At 43.4% G+C, this 17,757-nt stretch overlaps 3 protein-coding genes across 10 annotated transcripts; 1 reads left to right on the top strand and 2 right to left on the bottom strand.

The window, feature by feature from the left end:
- Positions 1-3,218: 3,218 nt before the first annotated feature.
- LOC112290452 (uncharacterized) lies at positions 3,219-8,550 on the top strand. Its single transcript, XM_024536690.3, has 10 exons — positions 3,219-4,372; positions 4,858-4,935; positions 5,060-5,428; positions 5,545-5,674; positions 5,820-5,959; positions 6,158-6,336; positions 6,471-6,578; positions 6,720-7,519; positions 7,718-7,841; positions 8,026-8,550. The coding sequence occupies exons 1-10, from the start codon at positions 4,162-4,164 to the stop codon at positions 8,146-8,148; spliced, it is 2,262 nt and encodes a 753-aa protein (XP_024392458.1). The 5' UTR covers positions 3,219-4,161; the 3' UTR covers positions 8,149-8,550.
- An 829-nt stretch (positions 8,551-9,379) lies between these two features.
- Positions 9,380-13,098, bottom strand: LOC112290454 (uncharacterized). 8 transcript variants are annotated; one of them, XM_090255480.1, is made up of 5 exons: positions 12,874-12,995; positions 12,622-12,679; positions 12,408-12,493; positions 10,779-11,664; positions 9,380-10,304 (listed from the first exon to the last, which is right to left on the bottom strand). In XM_090255480.1, the coding sequence occupies exon 5, from the start codon at positions 10,300-10,302 to the stop codon at positions 9,511-9,513; it is 792 nt and encodes a 263-aa protein (XP_090111606.1). In that variant the 5' UTR covers positions 10,303-10,304; positions 10,779-11,664; positions 12,408-12,493; positions 12,622-12,679; positions 12,874-12,995; the 3' UTR covers positions 9,380-9,510. The 8 variants fall into 8 exon arrangements, with proteins under 8 accessions (XP_090111606.1, XP_073394471.1, XP_090111607.1 ...); XM_073538370.2 differs by having other exon boundaries at positions 10,779-10,866; XM_090255481.1 differs by lacking the exons at positions 12,622-12,679; positions 12,874-12,995 and having other exon boundaries at positions 10,779-11,328; positions 11,506-11,664; positions 12,408-12,547.
- Positions 13,099-14,827: 1,729 nt separating this feature from the next.
- LOC112290453 (uncharacterized) lies at positions 14,828-17,443 on the bottom strand. Its single transcript, XM_090255477.1, has 4 exons — positions 17,279-17,443; positions 16,923-16,986; positions 15,649-16,629; positions 14,828-15,446 (listed from the first exon to the last, which is right to left on the bottom strand). Exons 1-4 carry the CDS (start codon positions 17,355-17,357, stop codon positions 14,957-14,959), a joined length of 1,614 nt encoding a protein of 537 aa, XP_090111603.1. The 5' UTR covers positions 17,358-17,443; the 3' UTR covers positions 14,828-14,956.
- Between the last annotated feature and the right edge of the window lie 314 nt (positions 17,444-17,757).

The raw sequence follows: 17,757 nt of genomic DNA, 5'->3' as shown, positions 1-17,757 counted from the left end.
CATGTAAACATATATACATTATAGTATCATTGCAAGAATATTTAGTTACTTTAAATAGAATAATATTGTATACAAACCATCCATATCTTGTGAATTTTTTTACTTTTTTTATTTATTTCTCAAGTTTTTTTTTTTTTTTTTTTTTTTTTTTGTGAATTGTAGTACTAGTAAAGTAGATATTTGCATAAACCATTACTTGTTTTAAGTTGCTGCAGTAATCCTAAAACCAATTGTAAAAAAATAATTATTAAAAATAATTATTTTTTTAATTATTAAAAATTCGCATTCATTTTAATAGGTCATTTTAAGGAAATAGATATACTAGTTTCTTTTGCAACATTGAATGTCAGAAGTAGTTTTTAAATAAGATTTAATAATATATTTTTATAATAAAATTTATAACTTTTATAATTAACTTGCAAAAAGTTATAAACTGATTAATAAAAAGACATGTTTCTTTATTTAATTTTATTGGACAATCATATGATTCATGCTTTAATATCACATCTACATTTTTTTGGTCAAATGTATCCTTATATTCATTAAATTTTCCAAATAAAACTACATTGAACTTACAAATTAAAGTATTAAGTAGTGTAAAAGAAGATGTAAATATTTTATTATATATATATATATATATATATATATATATACATACATACATAAATGCTTTAGTTTATATTCAAGATGAACTATGATTATTTTTATTATTATTATTATTATTATTATTATTCTTGTTTAAAAGACAATGAAGATACTAGATTAGAAACAAGACTAAGTACAAAATAAGAACAAGATAATACTTTGACTATTCTAAAATTTGTATTAGCAACACTAAGTTACTCCTTACCTTGTCATTCTAATTATATTATATCAAATAGGTTTAGTAAAACATTTAGGAGGGGAGATGAGAATAGCTACAAAATTTTGTAAACATTTATAATTTTTTTTATCATTAGTTCTAAAAGGTTAACGAAGGTTCCAGAAGATTCTAAAAATTTCTAAAAACCTACAAAATTGGTACAAATACACAAGAGATTTAAAACGGATTTTGAAATTTTCAGAAGTTGTTTAGAAATATGTTTTGTTCTCTAATTATGATAATTTAAATGATTTTAGTTATTTAATTCTCAATTGAAAAGAATCTAATGTTTAAAACATACATTATAATTAGTCTAACTGAAGCATGTCAAAAATAGATATGATCTATTTAAGAATCAACTTATATATTTTGAAATATGTATAAATAATTTAGTTAACAATTGTTTTATAAAAAATCAGTAGTTGAATAAGACAAGATATATATATATATATATATATATAACCTTAATAGTTATTAAAGAAATATCCAACATGATTAAACTACCCAAGCAGGTTGTAAAATGATACCAAGTAGAAGTAGTTTAAATATAATTAAATTCTACATAGTTGTGATAAAGTCACGAGGTGTATTAATAGCATTAAATACGTGTTTTATGTTATTGGGGAGGTGTCCAGGAAGCTTATTTGTTGATGGGTTGAGGATAATCCCACTAATTAATACAGAGTGAACTTTACAATGGATAAAATACTATAATTTTAAAGACCCTTTTGCTTTCAGAAAAGAGAAAAAATGGTTTCAAGAAGCCAAAGGAAAGAACGATGGAAATATCTCGTGAAAGGAAGAAGGCGAAGTCAATTAATTTCAGGCACATTTTGAAGGGAAAAAAAAACGAAAAGAAAAAGAAAAGTGTGCATGCTCAGGAGATCAAGTCCTTTGCCTCCCTCTATGGACCCATAGGGGCTGACGTCACGTTACATCTATAACCGTGGCATATGGAACACTCAGGCGTCAACACGGTCATTAATAGAATACCCCATTTCCGTCTCAGAAAAAAGGCTCTGAATGTCCATCGCAGAGAGGGGAGGAGACCAGGTTTGTGGGTGAGGGGGGCTCAACCCTATTCACACACCCTCCCACCCACCCCACCCTCTCACACACCCCCTTAGTGCCCCTCAACATCAACAATGGGTGGCCAGCTTTGCGAGGCAAATAAAAAGAAAAATAATCCCTGGAACCCCCCTTTTTTAATTATTTATAAATATTGAGCAAATAGCCATCCTTATCACGTTTTTTTCTCTCTATCAAGCATTGCTGAGCCTCTGAGGGGGTGTTGGCAGGGAAGGGGCGGAAGAAGGAAGTGGTCCCCTGGACCCTTCCCAAGTGGTTGGCTTGACCAGCACTTCAATCATACAAAGCTTGTCTCCGTGTGTGGCATCATGTGCTCTATCCAACAAAAATAAAGAAAAAGAAAAAGAGAGAGAGAGAGAGAGAGAGGGGGGGGGGACACATGGCTTGAGGGTGCACGTTGTGTGTGGAGGAGGAGGAGGTTGTGAAAGGGGGTGGGATCCCTCTCTCCATTTCTGCACTTGTTTCTTTCCCTTTTTCCCATTCAGTTGCCTTTTTCTTTTGCTCTTTTCTTATCTTTACCTTGTTTCGAGGTTGCTTGCTTGTTGGTCTTGAATTTGGTCATGGATTTGTTTGCATGGCTTCGCGTTTGATGGAAAGTGAAACCGATAGTGAAGTTTAGTGGGAATTAATATCAATACTAGGAAATTAAATGACTACTCGCATGAACTATTTCCCACGCTGAACAACACATAGCTCCACTAATACAAAGAACAGTATGTAAACATGTATGTAAGTACTGTTTTGGATTTCAAAAGAGTTGAAAGTGATATATTTAGGGGTGTAGTTAATGTGGGTGGAGAGTTGGGTTTTGAGAGGAAGGGATCATCGAGGTAGTTTGTGGTCCAAAGGCATGAATGTGAGAGAGAGAGAGAGAGAGAGAGAGAGGTGAAGTGAAGCAGAGATGAAAGAAAGGGTGTGTGTGTGATATGCGTCGACAGCAAGGTGTCTCCTCGCTCTAGTGACTGGATATCTAGGAACAAACAAGATTCTAGGGGAGAGAGTTGTGCTGCTTGCTGCACGAAGAGCTGACTGACTGACTGACTGGCTGACTTAGTTACATGATGATGCCCCCCTTTGAAAGAGCGAGTGAGCGAACCTTGAAACCGGGAGGGTAGGGGAGGGCGGGGAAGGAGCGCCCATGGCCGTGGGTGGGTTTGGAAAGGGGGGGGGGTGTGTCGCATTGGTGGGCTGCCTGCCTGGGGGGCCAAACCCAGTGCCTACCCAGGCCTCGCGCTCGCGGTTGAATTCAATCCCGTCACACGAGAAAAAAATAATATTGCTTTCTGTCAGTGGGATTGCAGTCTATCTGGCCAGCTACTTGGCTCATGCTCTGGCAAGCGCCACTGGTGTGAAGGAGGAGAGGGAGGAGAGGGAGGGACGAAGCAGAAGGGCGATGAGAGAAAAGGCCTGTCGCTTGGTCTTGTGTGCGGAGAGTTCCAGAGTCTGCAGAGTTTGCAGGGAGTGCGTTGCTCATGTTTGGTTCTCATTTTGGTTGATTGAGTCGTGGGTTACATTTGGAAGACAGTGTGTGTGTAAAAGTGAGAGTGCGAGAGTGGAGGATCGAAGGTGTGAGGAGTGTTTAAGTGGTGGTGGTGGTGTGGGTGAGATGAGGGTGCGTTGAGAGGGAGAGAGGAAGAGGAGGAGGAGAGTGTGGTGCGACCCGGAGAGTGGGTTCCAGGGTTTGCGCCCGGTTGTCCGTGCATGCGCATGTTGTGGACATTCATTCACGATGGACACGTGAATTCGACCCCAGGGTAGTCCCCACCAGGGGAACCACACACAAATTGGGTGCAGCAGCTGTGGAAGCGCATGATGAGCAGGACGCATGCGTGGGTGGGCACTGGATGTTGACGCTTCAAGCGGGACGTTCTCCATGCGTGCAGGATGAAGAGCAAGGTTAAGAGGATAAAGAGGATCAAGTGTTAGACTGTTGGAAAGGATTTGGGATTCCCCACTGTGGAGAGGTCAACCGTTGAGGGAGGGAGTGAATGCTTGGAGGAGACGGTAACCAGGTTAAAGCATCAACTACGTAGCTAGCCTTGGATCGATCAGTAAACCTTGGCGAAGAAACTAGTGAGGAATTGTTCGAGGTTTTGGAGGCGAGTTTTTGGGAGCGGTTTCTTGAGAAATATCGAAGAGGGGCAGCACGTGCAAGGAGTTAGTGGTTCTACATGCAGCCGCCAGACGAAGAAGAGTTTTGTACTAGGTAGATGGCGTTTGTCGCCACCGCGGGACAGAAGCAGCTAGTGCCTGAGAGGGCCATAAGATCTTCTTCTTCCCTGGGGTACAGTAGCTTCGGGGAGTTGGCGCCAGGGGATTCCGTCACGCAGCAGCAACGGGAGTTTCAGGTTGTGCACAGATATACCATGGCGCAGCAGCACGCAGAAAGGGCTCAGTCCCGCCATTTCGCACACAGCGAAGGTGAACAGCTCTTCACTGCTGGGAAAGTATAGCACCTTGAGTCTCGAAGGGATTCAGATTACCTATGAATGTTGCTCACCACTCGTGTTTCTGACTTCGCTTGGAAAACAATGGCGACGGATTTGAGGGAGTGCTGTGGCTCTGCGTAGCGTTTATTTTTTTTATTTATTTTTAAAAATGTTTTCTGGTTGTTTTTTTTTTTTTTTGTTTGTTTGTTTGTTTGTTTGTTTGTTTTTGTTTTTGTTTTTTTTTTTGGACCTCTCTTGAATGATCTCTGGGAGTCCTCTGTTGTTGTGGAGCGACATGCAGTAACCGCTGACAGGCATTGCGCTAGGTTTTCAGTGTGCTGGACCTGGTGCTGAGGATCTTCTTTTAATGTCAATATGGGTCAATAAGGTCACGATGCTCAATGATGCAGACTTGAGGCATTATTCAATTTCGTTTGATTATTGAGTGCTGATCGCAAAGCATTTTGGTTTTTTCAGATACTAAACCGTCCACACACGACTTTCTTTCTCTTTACGACAAAGGGTCACAGCAAGCGGAAAACGTGTCTAGTGCCGGTAAGATTTAGCTTGGCTCATCTTTTCGTGTCTGTCAATAATTTCTCTCAGTTGGCAGTGAAAATTGCGATGTAAAGGTTAGACTTGTTAGGTGATCTGATTCTTTGTCTGGTTGCTGATTCAGGATTATCTTCATCACTCACCACACATGATTTTCTTCAACCATTGGAAAGAAATGGAGCCCGGCCAACGAGTAGAGACGCGCCCGTGCTACGTGAGAAACACTCAAGTGGAGAGAATGGGCAGTCTCGTCACTCCACTCCGGGCCCGGGTGAACAGGCTCATCCCACTTCCTCGCCTAATTACGCAGCCATCAAGGTCCCTTACACGGTGCCTCCAAATTCTATGCTTCGCATGGTGGGTGAGGCTGAGGCCGTGCGTCAAGGCAGGAATTATCCCATAGCGACTCTCTCGTCACGGGAGGATCACAGCGGTTCTGAGACCTTCAAAGGCGTGGAGATAGCCGTAGGCCCAGAAGCTGCTAATGCACAAGGTTAGCGTCGCGACTACGCCTTTCCCAGCTGATGATTGTGAGGTGGATGTCTGTCTTATAAGTTGTGGACTGTGCCGTAAAATAACTTATTAATTTGCATTTGTTTTGTGATGCAGAGAACCTTGCACATTGGCCAGGTGTGAGATTCCAATTCGGTATGCCACCAGATTTAACCTTTACTGCAGGAAACCCAGCAGCGAAGAGTGTAGTTGAGAATGGACATCAGTTACTACCCACTATGACCAAGTAAGATTTCAAAACCTACTCAATAAATTTATTGAGCATGTCTCTGGAAACTGTAGCAGAAGCTGGGGGATTGGTCTTTGGTGTCCAGTTCTTTGGAGACCTGAAGAATTTGGAGCTTATTCTGACTTCAGAGTGGATTTTGTAGGCATTGGGCACAAGCCGCCCAAGGTATGATTGAATCCCCGAAACGACCCGCACGACCACCATCCGACGAGGATGAAGACGATGACGAGGATTCATCTGAGCGGCCTAAAGTAAATCGGAAAGAGCCAATGTTGCGCAAAGGTGGGTTCAATAGACACTCACTTGAAGTAAATTCACTCTTAAAGGTTCTCTATTATGTGTGAAGGTTGGAATGAGCTTTATGCGAGAGTCATTTCTGCTGCGTGTGCAACTTGCTCTCGTGTTGAACTTGCCGACCTCGTGGCTCCACAAATTTCTGGGTCACCATCTTGACTGCATAGAAATTCCTACCATGATCAGGGGATGGAGCACAGAGAATGGATTCGAAGAACGCAGATTTAAGAGGTGTCACACCTAGGTCTAAGCACTCAGCCACTGAGCAACGGAGGCGTAGTAAAATCAATGACAGGTTTCAAATGCTCAGAGATTTGGTTCCTCACAGTGATCAGAAGCGAGATAAAGCTTCCTTCTTACTTGAGGTAACAGATCTGCATACTTGTGATGTACTTGTATTTAATTGGCTGTTCTGTACGTGGGCGTGCCCACCATAGCGCAGTGTGCGGTGAGCCTGATTACATCAGAATGGTCTCATGTAAGTTGTATTTGCACCCAGGTTATAGAATATATCCAAGTCCTCCAGGATAAGGTACGGAAATATGAAACTGTGGAGCAAGGAAGGCATCAAGAAAGACTCAAGTCTATGGTCTGGGATCTCTGCAAGGTGAAAACTACTAACCATCGTTGTGCCTTTGTTCAATGCTTATGCAGTAAATAGCTACGGGTTTCCAGTTTTCTCTCGTTCAATGTTTCAGGTGTCGTCCTTGTAGGTGTTAGTGACATATTCTGTTCTATTTCTTTGCAGCGAGGTGCGGCAGGATCAGGAGACGAGACATCTCAAATCAATGCGCTGGTCTTCGCCAAGGACCTCAACTCGGGAGTTAGGTCTGTAGATATCAAACCAGGAACAGAAGTACCCGCTGACCGTGTGCCACGTTCTTCTGAAGAGGCAGCACCCATTTCTGAAGCTCATTCGACTGGGGGCCTCAATGCCCAACAGGCCTCTAGTCGTCCAGCTTGTAGCATACACAGCTGTGTTTCATCGTTAGGTGGTGAAAAAGAGAGTGCTACTGCTGTTACTGCAGTTGGAGTCCCTCTTCAGCAGGCCATTCCATCACCACATGCCTTTCCCATAGTCCCCTCCAAGGGGCAACGTGAGCAGGACAGTAACCGAGGCACACCTGCTTCAAATTCAAATGCTCCTAGGAAGGAGAAGACGAGTGATATGGACCTTGTGAGCTCTCGTGAGAATGGGTATGCTCATGACACTACCCCAGATCACCAGTTCGAAGTGAGGCCTCGCATCTCTTCCGGCCAAGCTGACCAGAACTCTGACCATCAACCAAAAGACCATCAGATGTCAGCTACAACAATTGTAGGTAGAATGGATGGGGTCCAAGCAGGGCTGCTATCCAGTGCTCCTAGGCAACCACAAGGAGGACCTCAACACAAAGAGGACGCAAACAAACACACAAGGCATCCACAGACAAATCAGAATGATCATATGGCTACTCGAGATGGCTTTGCCGTTTTTCCTAATATTCCTCAACCTTTTCCACGTATACAAGGAGGAGTCATCAACGTGTCTTCTGTGTACTCTCAAGGGTGAGGAAAAATCTATAGTCCACATGCTTGATTTAATTTTACAGAGAATCGTTTGTCCTCTGGCTTGCTCCTTGTTCTAATGTTTGGTAAGGATGTGAATGGAGCCACTACTTTGAAAGGAAGTTCTAATTTTGCTCGCTCACTTTTTAAGTTTGATTAAATTCTGTTCACTTAAATTATTTCATCCAAATTTGGCAGGTTGTTGGACACTTTGACACGAGCATTGCAGAGTTCCGGAGTTGATTTGAGTCGAGCAAATATATCTGTCCAAATTGATCTCGGGAAGAACGCTACAGTAGCTCCTGGTGATACTTCAGCCAAGGTGAACAAATAGAAAATGTTCGCGGAACATCCTGAGTATCTTATTGGTGATTGGTAGACGTATTATGCTTTGTTTTGGGAGTGATTGGAAATTGTTCATACATTAGTTACCGTAAAACCTTAAGCTGACATTTGCATAGAGCATGTTTGGGAGTCTAATACTTGGATTTTGGTATAAACGCCAGGTTGCTACAACGCCGGAGTCCTCCGCTCAAAGTCATCAATCTCAGGGCAGGACCCGACCAGCACCATCAGTTCCAGAGTCTGAACCTGCACGGAAAAGGCCGAAGGTTGAGAATCACGAATAGCTGGATGTCTTGAATTTGAGAATCATTTGATTACCACTTCAAGAGAATTGTATCGTACCTGGGCGTGATTCATGCCTCTGGGTTTTGATCTACCTGACCCTAGGATCACACACAGTTTTGTTGTGCCAATGGCAATTACGTCAGGAGGATTCTAGATTACGTTTTGAAGATGGTTTTAGCGACACTCATCTATCATCTGCCAGCACAGCATCCATAGCCTTGTAGTGGTCTTCTAACAGGGTGTAGCTATTATCTTCAGCATACACGAAGCATCATTGTCTGCTTCGTAGTGGGTGTGGGAAGATCGAAAAAGATAGGTACTCCCTCTTGTGTGGTTTTGATGACCTTGCAGGTATTTATTCCCTGCCATCTGTATAATACATCGATAATTTCTTGAGATCATTGGATGGGTTCATCATTTCATGAGTGCTCCAAATATGTTCAACGCATTGGTAAGGTCATCTGATTATACTAGGGCAATTCGCTGCTTCCCATTTAAATGTGCAACGTGGAGGAAGCATTTATTCTTTTCTGCTTCATGATTGGGTTAGAAGTATGTTTTTCCAGCATCGACTTGCAGTATAAGCTAAACGTTTGCTTACTCATATTTGAGCACTGAACCTGGTTTGTGATCATTTAGCAAATTTAGAGAACATGCTCAAAGTTCTTTGATTCTTGTGTGCTCATGTTTATTCAAAACGCTATGCCCGATGATTTCTGAAAAAAAGACTTGAATACAAATTGAGTAGTCAGCCATGCGCCTTGGCACACCCCAGATCGTAGCATTGCTATTCTGTAAATTCATAATAGATGCTACCACATTATATAAGAGGAGAGTCAACATGACCTAGGGAATGAAATTGATCATGCAATCGTGTTACGATGATACTTGAATTTTTAAGTCTTGTGAATTCACAGGTTTGGATTTAGACTATGCTATGATCAACATGATGCTGGTTTCTGGCATAATGAGTGCCGATCATTTGGGTTGTCATTTGCGAAAATCAGTTTGTCTGGTCTAGAGATGGCTATTTGGAGGACAGCGTTATTGCGCTTTGTCATTTCATTCGAACCTACTTCTGCAGGAAAGGAAGGTGTTCATGCTGTTGTGGCTTGCAGCCTCATCACGATATTTCATTAGCTTCAAAGAGTTCGTAGAGATCTGATTATTGATTAAGTTTAAAGTGCAGCTATAAGTAAGAGTTATCTAAAAAAAGTTAATAAAATGTGATGATTTCATAGCTGCTACTTATTAATTATTTAGTAATTTGTGCAATTAGTTTATATCGAGGAAGTTGCTGGTAGCTCATCGTAACTGCTGCTGGGTGGACCAACTTGATCACATGTAAAACCATTGGTGAACTACAGGTTCAGAAGTGTTTTAACCTTCTCTTTGAACTCCTCCTCGCTGATCACTCCTAGATCTCTAGCACTCTTCAGGTTAGCAATTTTGTGCTTGTTCAGCTTCTCTAAACTGATAGCTAGCTCGGCACTTAACAAAGCATCCTGTTTCTGAGAGGAATCTTGAAATTGGGTAGTCAAGGAAGCAATGCTTGGAACTTTCTGTTGCAACATCTGCACTTTTACCATCTGCTTTTCTTGACTGGCCAGAAGGGCATTTGGAAGCCAGGTTGGGGGGACATCAGACCTACTGGAGCTCGGATTTGCAACTGAGCCAAGTGCTGTAGGTATCTCTTCAATCAAGAATCGTCTACTTCTTGGATCATTTCCGTTTGCATACTCATCAGGGCTTTTCAAGTGGATCAGGACCTCCTCACTTTGCGAAACAGCTTTCTCTGTGCCCAGTTGGGCAGAATTTTCAGTTTTCTTTTCCTTAATCATTTCTCGAAGGCGGTCTTTCAGGCTCTCTTGCTGAAATTTTGAGTTGGGAAAGATTCTTTTGTACTGAGAGTAAACTGCTTTCCAAACAACACTTGGAATGATTTGGTTCACAGTCTTCCGATCCTTACTGTACACTGCAAAATGATGATGAAAAGCAGCTTCCAACGCGCACACGTGCGAAGAATCCACAAGACATCGTGAAGTCTTGTCTTTCCGGTGACTTGGAGCATCTGCCTTGCGCTTAGCAGATGGCTTGTCAATTGCCTCTTCTTTGATCTCAGTCACTTCACCATCCCCAATTTGAGCCGCCATACCTTAGAAAATGAGACATCAGCAAACCCATCAGAGGGCAATTTGTAATAAAGCGCTCATTGACTTCTACTTTTACTTTTGCGTGGCCATGTATGAGCTTGCTCCTGCGAGGCCATGCAGAAAGAAAAGTTCAACTCGAAACCTCTACAGGTACACTGCAAGTAGAAAGACCATCAAACCTAATGAGACAAAAGGAAAAAAGGAAAGAAAAGAAAAAAAAAGGAAGTATACTCAAGGTTTACTGGTTCCAAATCTCCAAGTACACATATTCATTCAGGTAATTGAACTAGTAAAGCTTCATCATCTTGTCTCGAACAAGCTTCTCACTCAGTAACTTACCACTCTCCGAACCCAGTTTCGAACTGCTACAGAAATTACTGCTATGGTGATAAAGACAAAAAAGAGCCATTTCTACCTCCATTACACATAAAAAATTCTGCAAATTCAGACAACAATCTAGATAAACACAAGTTCACCTCCTTCCTTGACCTTGGATCACCACTGCAACAATTGCCCACCAAAGACCGCCACAGGTGCTCCTCGAATCGCCATCAACTGTTAGATCTATTTCGCTAACGGACACATCAATACCATTTTTTTTGTTGGATGGCACCATTCAATGGCAAACAAAACAGAAAGTTCAATGGTGCACATATCTCCTTCAATATGTTCGCTAACTGAAGATAACTAATGCACCTAAACTGGCCACAAAATTCCTGCATTGATCCTTTGTAAGAAAACTTTAAATGTCGATCAGCCTGACGCTAGAAGAGCTACACTTGCTGCACACTATAGTAGCATGTACAACAAAACTCCGTGGTGTTAATGAACCTGTATTTAGCAACGATTCCTCAAATTGGAATCTGCGATAAAAAAATTCTATGGAAAAATGAGAAGAATTCAGCAGGTGAATCCTATAAAGCACCAAGACGAAGATAGAGAACAAACATGGTAATGTTTGACCGCACTACCAGCTAAAATCCAGTCGCAGGATACCCTTTACTCCATCGACACAGAATCCCAAACCTTCCGACAACATGCCAGTGCGTCAGTAGTAGTGCAACAACGAACCAATGCAGGGAGACAGGTGTGCAAAGGAGTTCAAAATGCTAACTCGGTTGGGAAGATTGGAATGGTGCAAATGAAGAACGAGGTGAAATTTGCGAACAAAAGGGCAAGTCGAGGCTCCGATGCAGCTTCTACCAGACAAGAGAAGAGTATGCTGTCCATCGATTGAGAGCAGAAATCATCATGTTCGAAGGTAGTTGCAACTCAAACAAACCAGCGCCCTCCTCCACTAATCAAGGGATTAATGCTCCAAATTACAACCCCAATTCAAGAAAAGCTGGCGCTTCTTTAAATCTACACAGCGAAAAAGAACAGTCCTCAAATTTCCAAGCTGGACACATTGAGGTCTGTCTCTAGCACGCCTTAAAAGACTTAGGCATGGAATGAAACAGTAAAATCAATGTAATCAACAATTTCTTGAAGATCAAAGATGTAGAACAGAGCAATTCGAAGTACGAAGTCACAAAAGGACGTGGTCCACCTCCCAGAGGACTAACACAACGGTTTACAGAGTGCAACAAAAACCAAGAAACTATAGTTACCATAACTCTTGTTCGGCTGATAACTGCAAACCTTTCATGATTGAGAATTTCACAAACTGAACTTTCACACACTTTGAACAAACCTCAGAAACCTACGGAGGAAACAGAGGCAAGCGTTGGAACCCAACAAAGACCTGTCATCGATCCCCTGTCAAAAAAATCCCACAGGTTCCCGAACGCGGCACTGAAGAGAACTAGAGAGTCAGGCATTGGTGAGACATCAGACGCATACACTAGGGCATTTTAGCGAGTTGGAATTGGATGGGTCTTCTATCGCTGAAAGCCATCGCCAACTACCAGAAGCGAGTGGGTAGCTTTCAGCAATTGAAAGCCTAGTGCCCGCCTAATCCTGCCGCGTTTCTTCCATGCCCTGAAACCCTACCTCACTACAAAGAGCTGGAAAAGGGTGTCGAGAATTTAGGAGACGACAATCGTTTTGCACAACCTTTCTATGCGACCAAATGCGGAAAAGGAAGCTATGCAGGATGACGTTACCTTATCTCCCTCCGCTGCTTGCCGTCCTCGCTCTTGATACTGCTCCTCTCCGTCCCCCAAGCATAGCCTCGCCCTTCGACGCTTCCCTGCGGTTTGCCTCCGCGTTTTAGCCAGGACAAGCTTCCTTAGTCGTCCAGGGTTTTGGGTTTTCACTGCTGGACACTTCGCAATCTGAAGAATGTCAAAGCAACACGGAAAAGTGGAGGAATTTTACAAAATTTGTAGCCTGTACGTCTCGAGTCCATGCTCTCGAATGTGCTCTATACATGTTTCTGTACAGGTACAAACGCATTTCACAAAATAAAAAAATGAATAAAAAATGGTATTATTTAAACGGATAATTTCGAAACATAACATCAAATTGGGAAACTCTAGAGCATAAAAAAAATCAATGCCCTGTACCATCTATGATTATTGTAGGTATTTGTAACCAATATGGACCTATACATATACACATTAGCCATACCAGTGCAAGAACAGGGTTTAAAGGATTTTCACGAAACCCGCCGCTGTAATGTGTATTGAGAGACAGTGCACGACGAACTGGATTCATGATGGGACACCACGTCGGAATCACCACCTGGGAGGTTTGCTGGGGGCGAATTCCATGTGGTTAGGCATATTGCAGATGTCTCGATTGTAAATGGAACGAGTTGGATTAGCATTCTTCACAAGCACATCGCCTACCACTGCAAATAGCCAATGTGAGTTACGAAAAGCGTCCAGAATGACACCTTGCAGTTTGAAAGACTGACATTAACGAAGCCTGTTCGTCGACGAAGAAGAGATCGAGCATGTGCACACGCTGCCGTCTTGTGCCCATTCTCCACTTCGTCTCTCGATTGCCACGACAGCAACAACTGCACCACTAACGAGCTGACGAGGAGAACAGTCGTCGGTATTTCTGGGTCCTCAAACATTATGAATGCAAACCCCACGAAACTCCAAAGCCCTGAAAAAAATGCTTACCAACAAACACCCCGCCAATGCATGGATATTTACAGAAACACGTAAGGGAACTTGCCGAGACCACGCTACAGCACTATCATACCAATCCCTCCAGTTCTCTCTCTAGCTCGGAGATTGTTTTTAGTTTCTCCTCTGGAAGTTTGGTCGATCTATGGACAAATGTTTCTCTGCTCGAATAGACGGCTTGAGACGAGTTTTAACCTCCGCGAAAGTTTTAGTGTTGAACTGCTGTGAGGGTAATACAGTGAGGATTAACACTGTTTCGCACACATTTGGCGGGGCACCTTGAACCATATGGTCATTTCTCGGATAAAGGTCGATGAGGAAATTCTGCTTCTATTTTGGTGTCCCTTGTTGTTGTGCACATGTAGCTTACCCAGAGCACCCCTAGACGACTTTGTAAGGGATCTAGGGAACCACAATCTGAGACCACATTTCCCCAAAATAACTGAAGAGAACCTTTCATCGGCTTTGTGCCACCTATGGATTACTCATGTGCAGATTTACAGATAAGGAACGATCAAGACGAATATCGAACAATCATCAGTCTTCGATTATAAATCATCAGTCTTCCGATGGTCATGCATTCAAGGAGTCATGACGCGGCCAAACTGCGTAGGCCACACACCGTTCATAAACTCTATCAACTTCTGTGCACTATGTAAATAGTCTTTCAGGTGTTCCGAGTTACATGGCATGTGATCGAACGAACAAGCTGCGTAGTGTGTATGAACTTACCTGAACACGTGCAAGCTATTTCCTTCATTAGTCACTAGGCTAGACATACTGTTGGCCTATTCGACAAAACGTCCGTAATCTTCGTGACCTCTAACCAGCTATTCCGTGCAGGACGAGCACCATCCTGTGCATTTTTATCTCAATCGTTATGTTAGTGTTCTTTGATGCCTAAGAATTTTCAAGTAACAGAACCACCATCAAGAAATGCAAGAACTTGATATTACTTCCCAAGTGAAGCCTCCTCACTGAGGGCTTCATTCAGTATTCCAGAAAGCGTTGAATTGTCGGCAGCTTCTAGTGTTGGCAAATCGGAAACACATCTCATCGGACAAACGATCAATCGAAAGTTACACCAAATAGAGCAGCCGATTACAGAATGATGAAATTGCAGCACTTCACCACTTGCATCAACATCACCACCAGCAAGCATTTCTATCTTCGATTTTATCCAATAGAGCAATAATGTTTAAGAGTTAAGGGACTAGATCGAGCAATTTCTGTTGAATTGGTAGCGACTGAGGACGAGGACCTCACCCATGAGAACGGAGATAAGTGAATAATCGGTAAACTTTGTTTGTGAGGCTTCACAGTGTGCAGAATGAATGGGTCACGTCCGGAAGCATAGCATTGTGTAAATTGTGGGCCGAGGTTGTAGAACTCTGGTGAAAAAGAAAAAAAAATTCTCAGAGCTGCTTGCTAGAACAAGTGCCAAGTTTTTGTAATAATGCATCACAATATTTGAATATTTTTTGCAATCAAATCTCTTTACACGTTTTTATTGCTGTAGTCGTTCGTAAGCCATCTACCGTTCAGTTTGCGTGGAACTCTTCACCAATACGCATCTAGTGCGTGCTTAAGTGAATTTTCGCCACGTCTGAGGTGGATCCCTCTCCAATCTGCGCTTTGGCAGGGTTTTTATTGCTAACAGACACAGTGAAAGTCATGACATCTGCAGGGTCGCTGATGTCGCTAATAGCCACTCCAGTAGGCACGCCATTATTCCCTTTCGTCGATGGGTTCGTCGTCGTGTTGATCACCCGGACTCCCTTGACCCCCGGAAATGGGTCGCCATTGTCTCCTTGATCCCTTTTAGTGCGCTCCAGTTCCATCAGGCCGTCACTCTGCACCAACGCCACCTTGTAATTCGTCTGCTCGCTCGTGTTGTCGTCCTTCGTCTCGTCAATGTGCCACACCAGCAACCCCCCAGCTGGCAGATCCTTGTCGCGCCCCTTCAATTGACGATTCTCAACCAGAAAATACTCACTCATGGCGACACCGTCCGTCCATAACTTCAGCACCTTATGCTCATCTTTCACATCTGGCAGCGACACCCTGGATCGATCATTAGAACAACCAACACATCAATACGCAAGATATGTAAATTTCTTTCAGCGCACCCGTAGTATCAGCTAAACCTAACACTAAACTCTTCATATTACAGAAAACGCAAGTCTCCGTGCAATCGTTTAAAAGCTCTGGATTCAAAATTCATCAGAAACTTAAGAAACAGGGTGATCGACATGATGGAACTCACTTCTGCGTCTCCTTTGGCGTGATGACTTCCACCCACCCTTGGTCCACCTTGCACCACGCGCACGGAGTCGCGGGATTATCCTCGTTACCATTGTAACTCCCACCGGCCATCAAACACCAATCCCCAATTCCACTCGAAGTGTAATCTGCGTCATACAAGTCTGGCCACCCAAACGCTAGATGCCCGAGCTCGTGCGCGCATACTCCAAGCTTACAATCCGCTGGAACAGTCAGGTAGCTGTAGACCTTCGTCCCGTCGGCTTGATACGCCCCCTTGTCTAGCACCCATTTATGGCTCCAGATGTCGTTGGGATTACTCGTCCTCTCCGCTCCGGAGCCTGCGTGCACAATCACAAACGCGTCCACAAACCCATCGCCATCGTTATCGTATTTAGAGAAATTCACCTTCGGGTTGGCCAAGATGGCTGCATCTCGAGCCATTGTTCTTGCGTTTGGAGCCGTGCTACCAGTTCCATTCTCCTCGTTTGCGTAATACGAGATCGGCTTCGGCATCCGGTAGGGGCCAACGACTTCTCCCTTGATGTCCACCTTGTTGTTGGAAACGTCCCTGAAGTAGTCTTTCACACTGTTGGAGCCCTCCTGGAACCAGAGCTTGGCGTAATGCTCTTTTGTTTGAGAGGGAGTGAATTTCTGGTCAGAGAAGTCTACCAAGACCACGATGACGTTCACGTCGCCGCGGAGGAGAACGCGCTCCTTGAGCTGCGCCGCGAAGGTCATTCCGGGGCGAAAGGTTGGGCCAGGGCGGAGAAGACCATCGTTGAATCCTGGCGGGCGCCTCTCAATGGGGCGGAGTACCGAGCGAAGGAAGGAAAGCTCCGAGGACTGGGCAATAGTGGCCTTGATTTCATTGTATCGTGTGAGGAGGCGCTGGCGGACTTCGGGATGGGGTGCTACGAGACAACGATCTTCCATGGCGTGTGGACGCACGACGATGGATGCAAGTGGCGCCATGGCTGGGGACCTGTTACAAAATGCAGGGAGATACGTGAAGTGCTTGACAAAATTGAAGGAGAAACCTGGAATTAGTAACTACAGAAGCATTCATCATTCCGGTACTCCACTAATCTAACGATCAGCAGCCAATCAATGCATTTTTTCCAATTTCTTAACAGATTGAAAGTGACAAGCGTGGGCTTTAATGACAAGACACTAATGATGTTAAGAATCAGATCCAGAACTAAATTTAACCAAGGCGCCTGACTCAAGCTTTGTAGAACCCAAACTATTTCACCATTACAGAGCCAGCTCACATACTTGGCAGAATTGGCTGATGTTCGCGATCGATTCAATCGAGATAACTTCAGTGCTTCTGAAGTACCTGCATCACAAATCCCAACTCACATCACTACCGACAGGGGAGTACAACCAACACCGTTACCGGAACTTCACCCAACAGATCTCTCTCTCTCTCTCTCTCTCTCTCTCTATGGCCTCTCAAAATCAAACTCCAGTGCCTCATGTTAACCGGGAAAGTCATTCATCAAAATGCTATAAGCATATCTTCCCAGTTCACATGGCAAGGTCTGGGAATGGAGAAGAAGAACAATCAGAACAGTCCACAAGCAAACGTGAAGAGCCTGAAATCGACGAGAGGCTTCAGGAGCTTGCACCAACAGCCCCAGTCCCAGTCCAGTCCAGAACAATCAGGTGAGTGAATTTGCGAAACAGAGTTGGTTTGACTGCGAGCATTGGGCATTGGATCACGTACCTGGCAAGCAATGAACGGATGCAAGGCACCGAGTGTGAGTGAGTGAGTGTGTGTGATCGGAGACGTGAGGAAGAGATGATGCTGGTTCTCATATCTCGGCGAGTAGATGCTTATACCCTCTCTTGCTGGCAGCGGAAGATTCCTCACTGTTGCACACTGGCCCTCTGCGTTGAATGCTGTAAAAATGGATCGTATTTTTACCATTTTGACCATGAAAGCTCGTGGGTGTGTGTGTGTGTATATATATATATATATATATATATATATTTATATATTATTTAGTTATTTATTTATAACCTGTGGGCATTCTGGACTTTGTATTGGAGATAGTAAAGATTATTAGCAAATGCTGTTTCGTTGTTTAGTATGCTATGTATGTAT

This window comes from Physcomitrium patens, chromosome 13, assembly GCF_059467195.1.
Source record: "Physcomitrium patens ecotype Gransden chromosome 13, ASM5946719v1, whole genome shotgun sequence".
Taxonomy (NCBI): domain Eukaryota; kingdom Viridiplantae; phylum Streptophyta; class Bryopsida; order Funariales; family Funariaceae; genus Physcomitrium; species Physcomitrium patens.
This window is presented reverse-complemented; position numbering and strand designations above follow the sequence as displayed.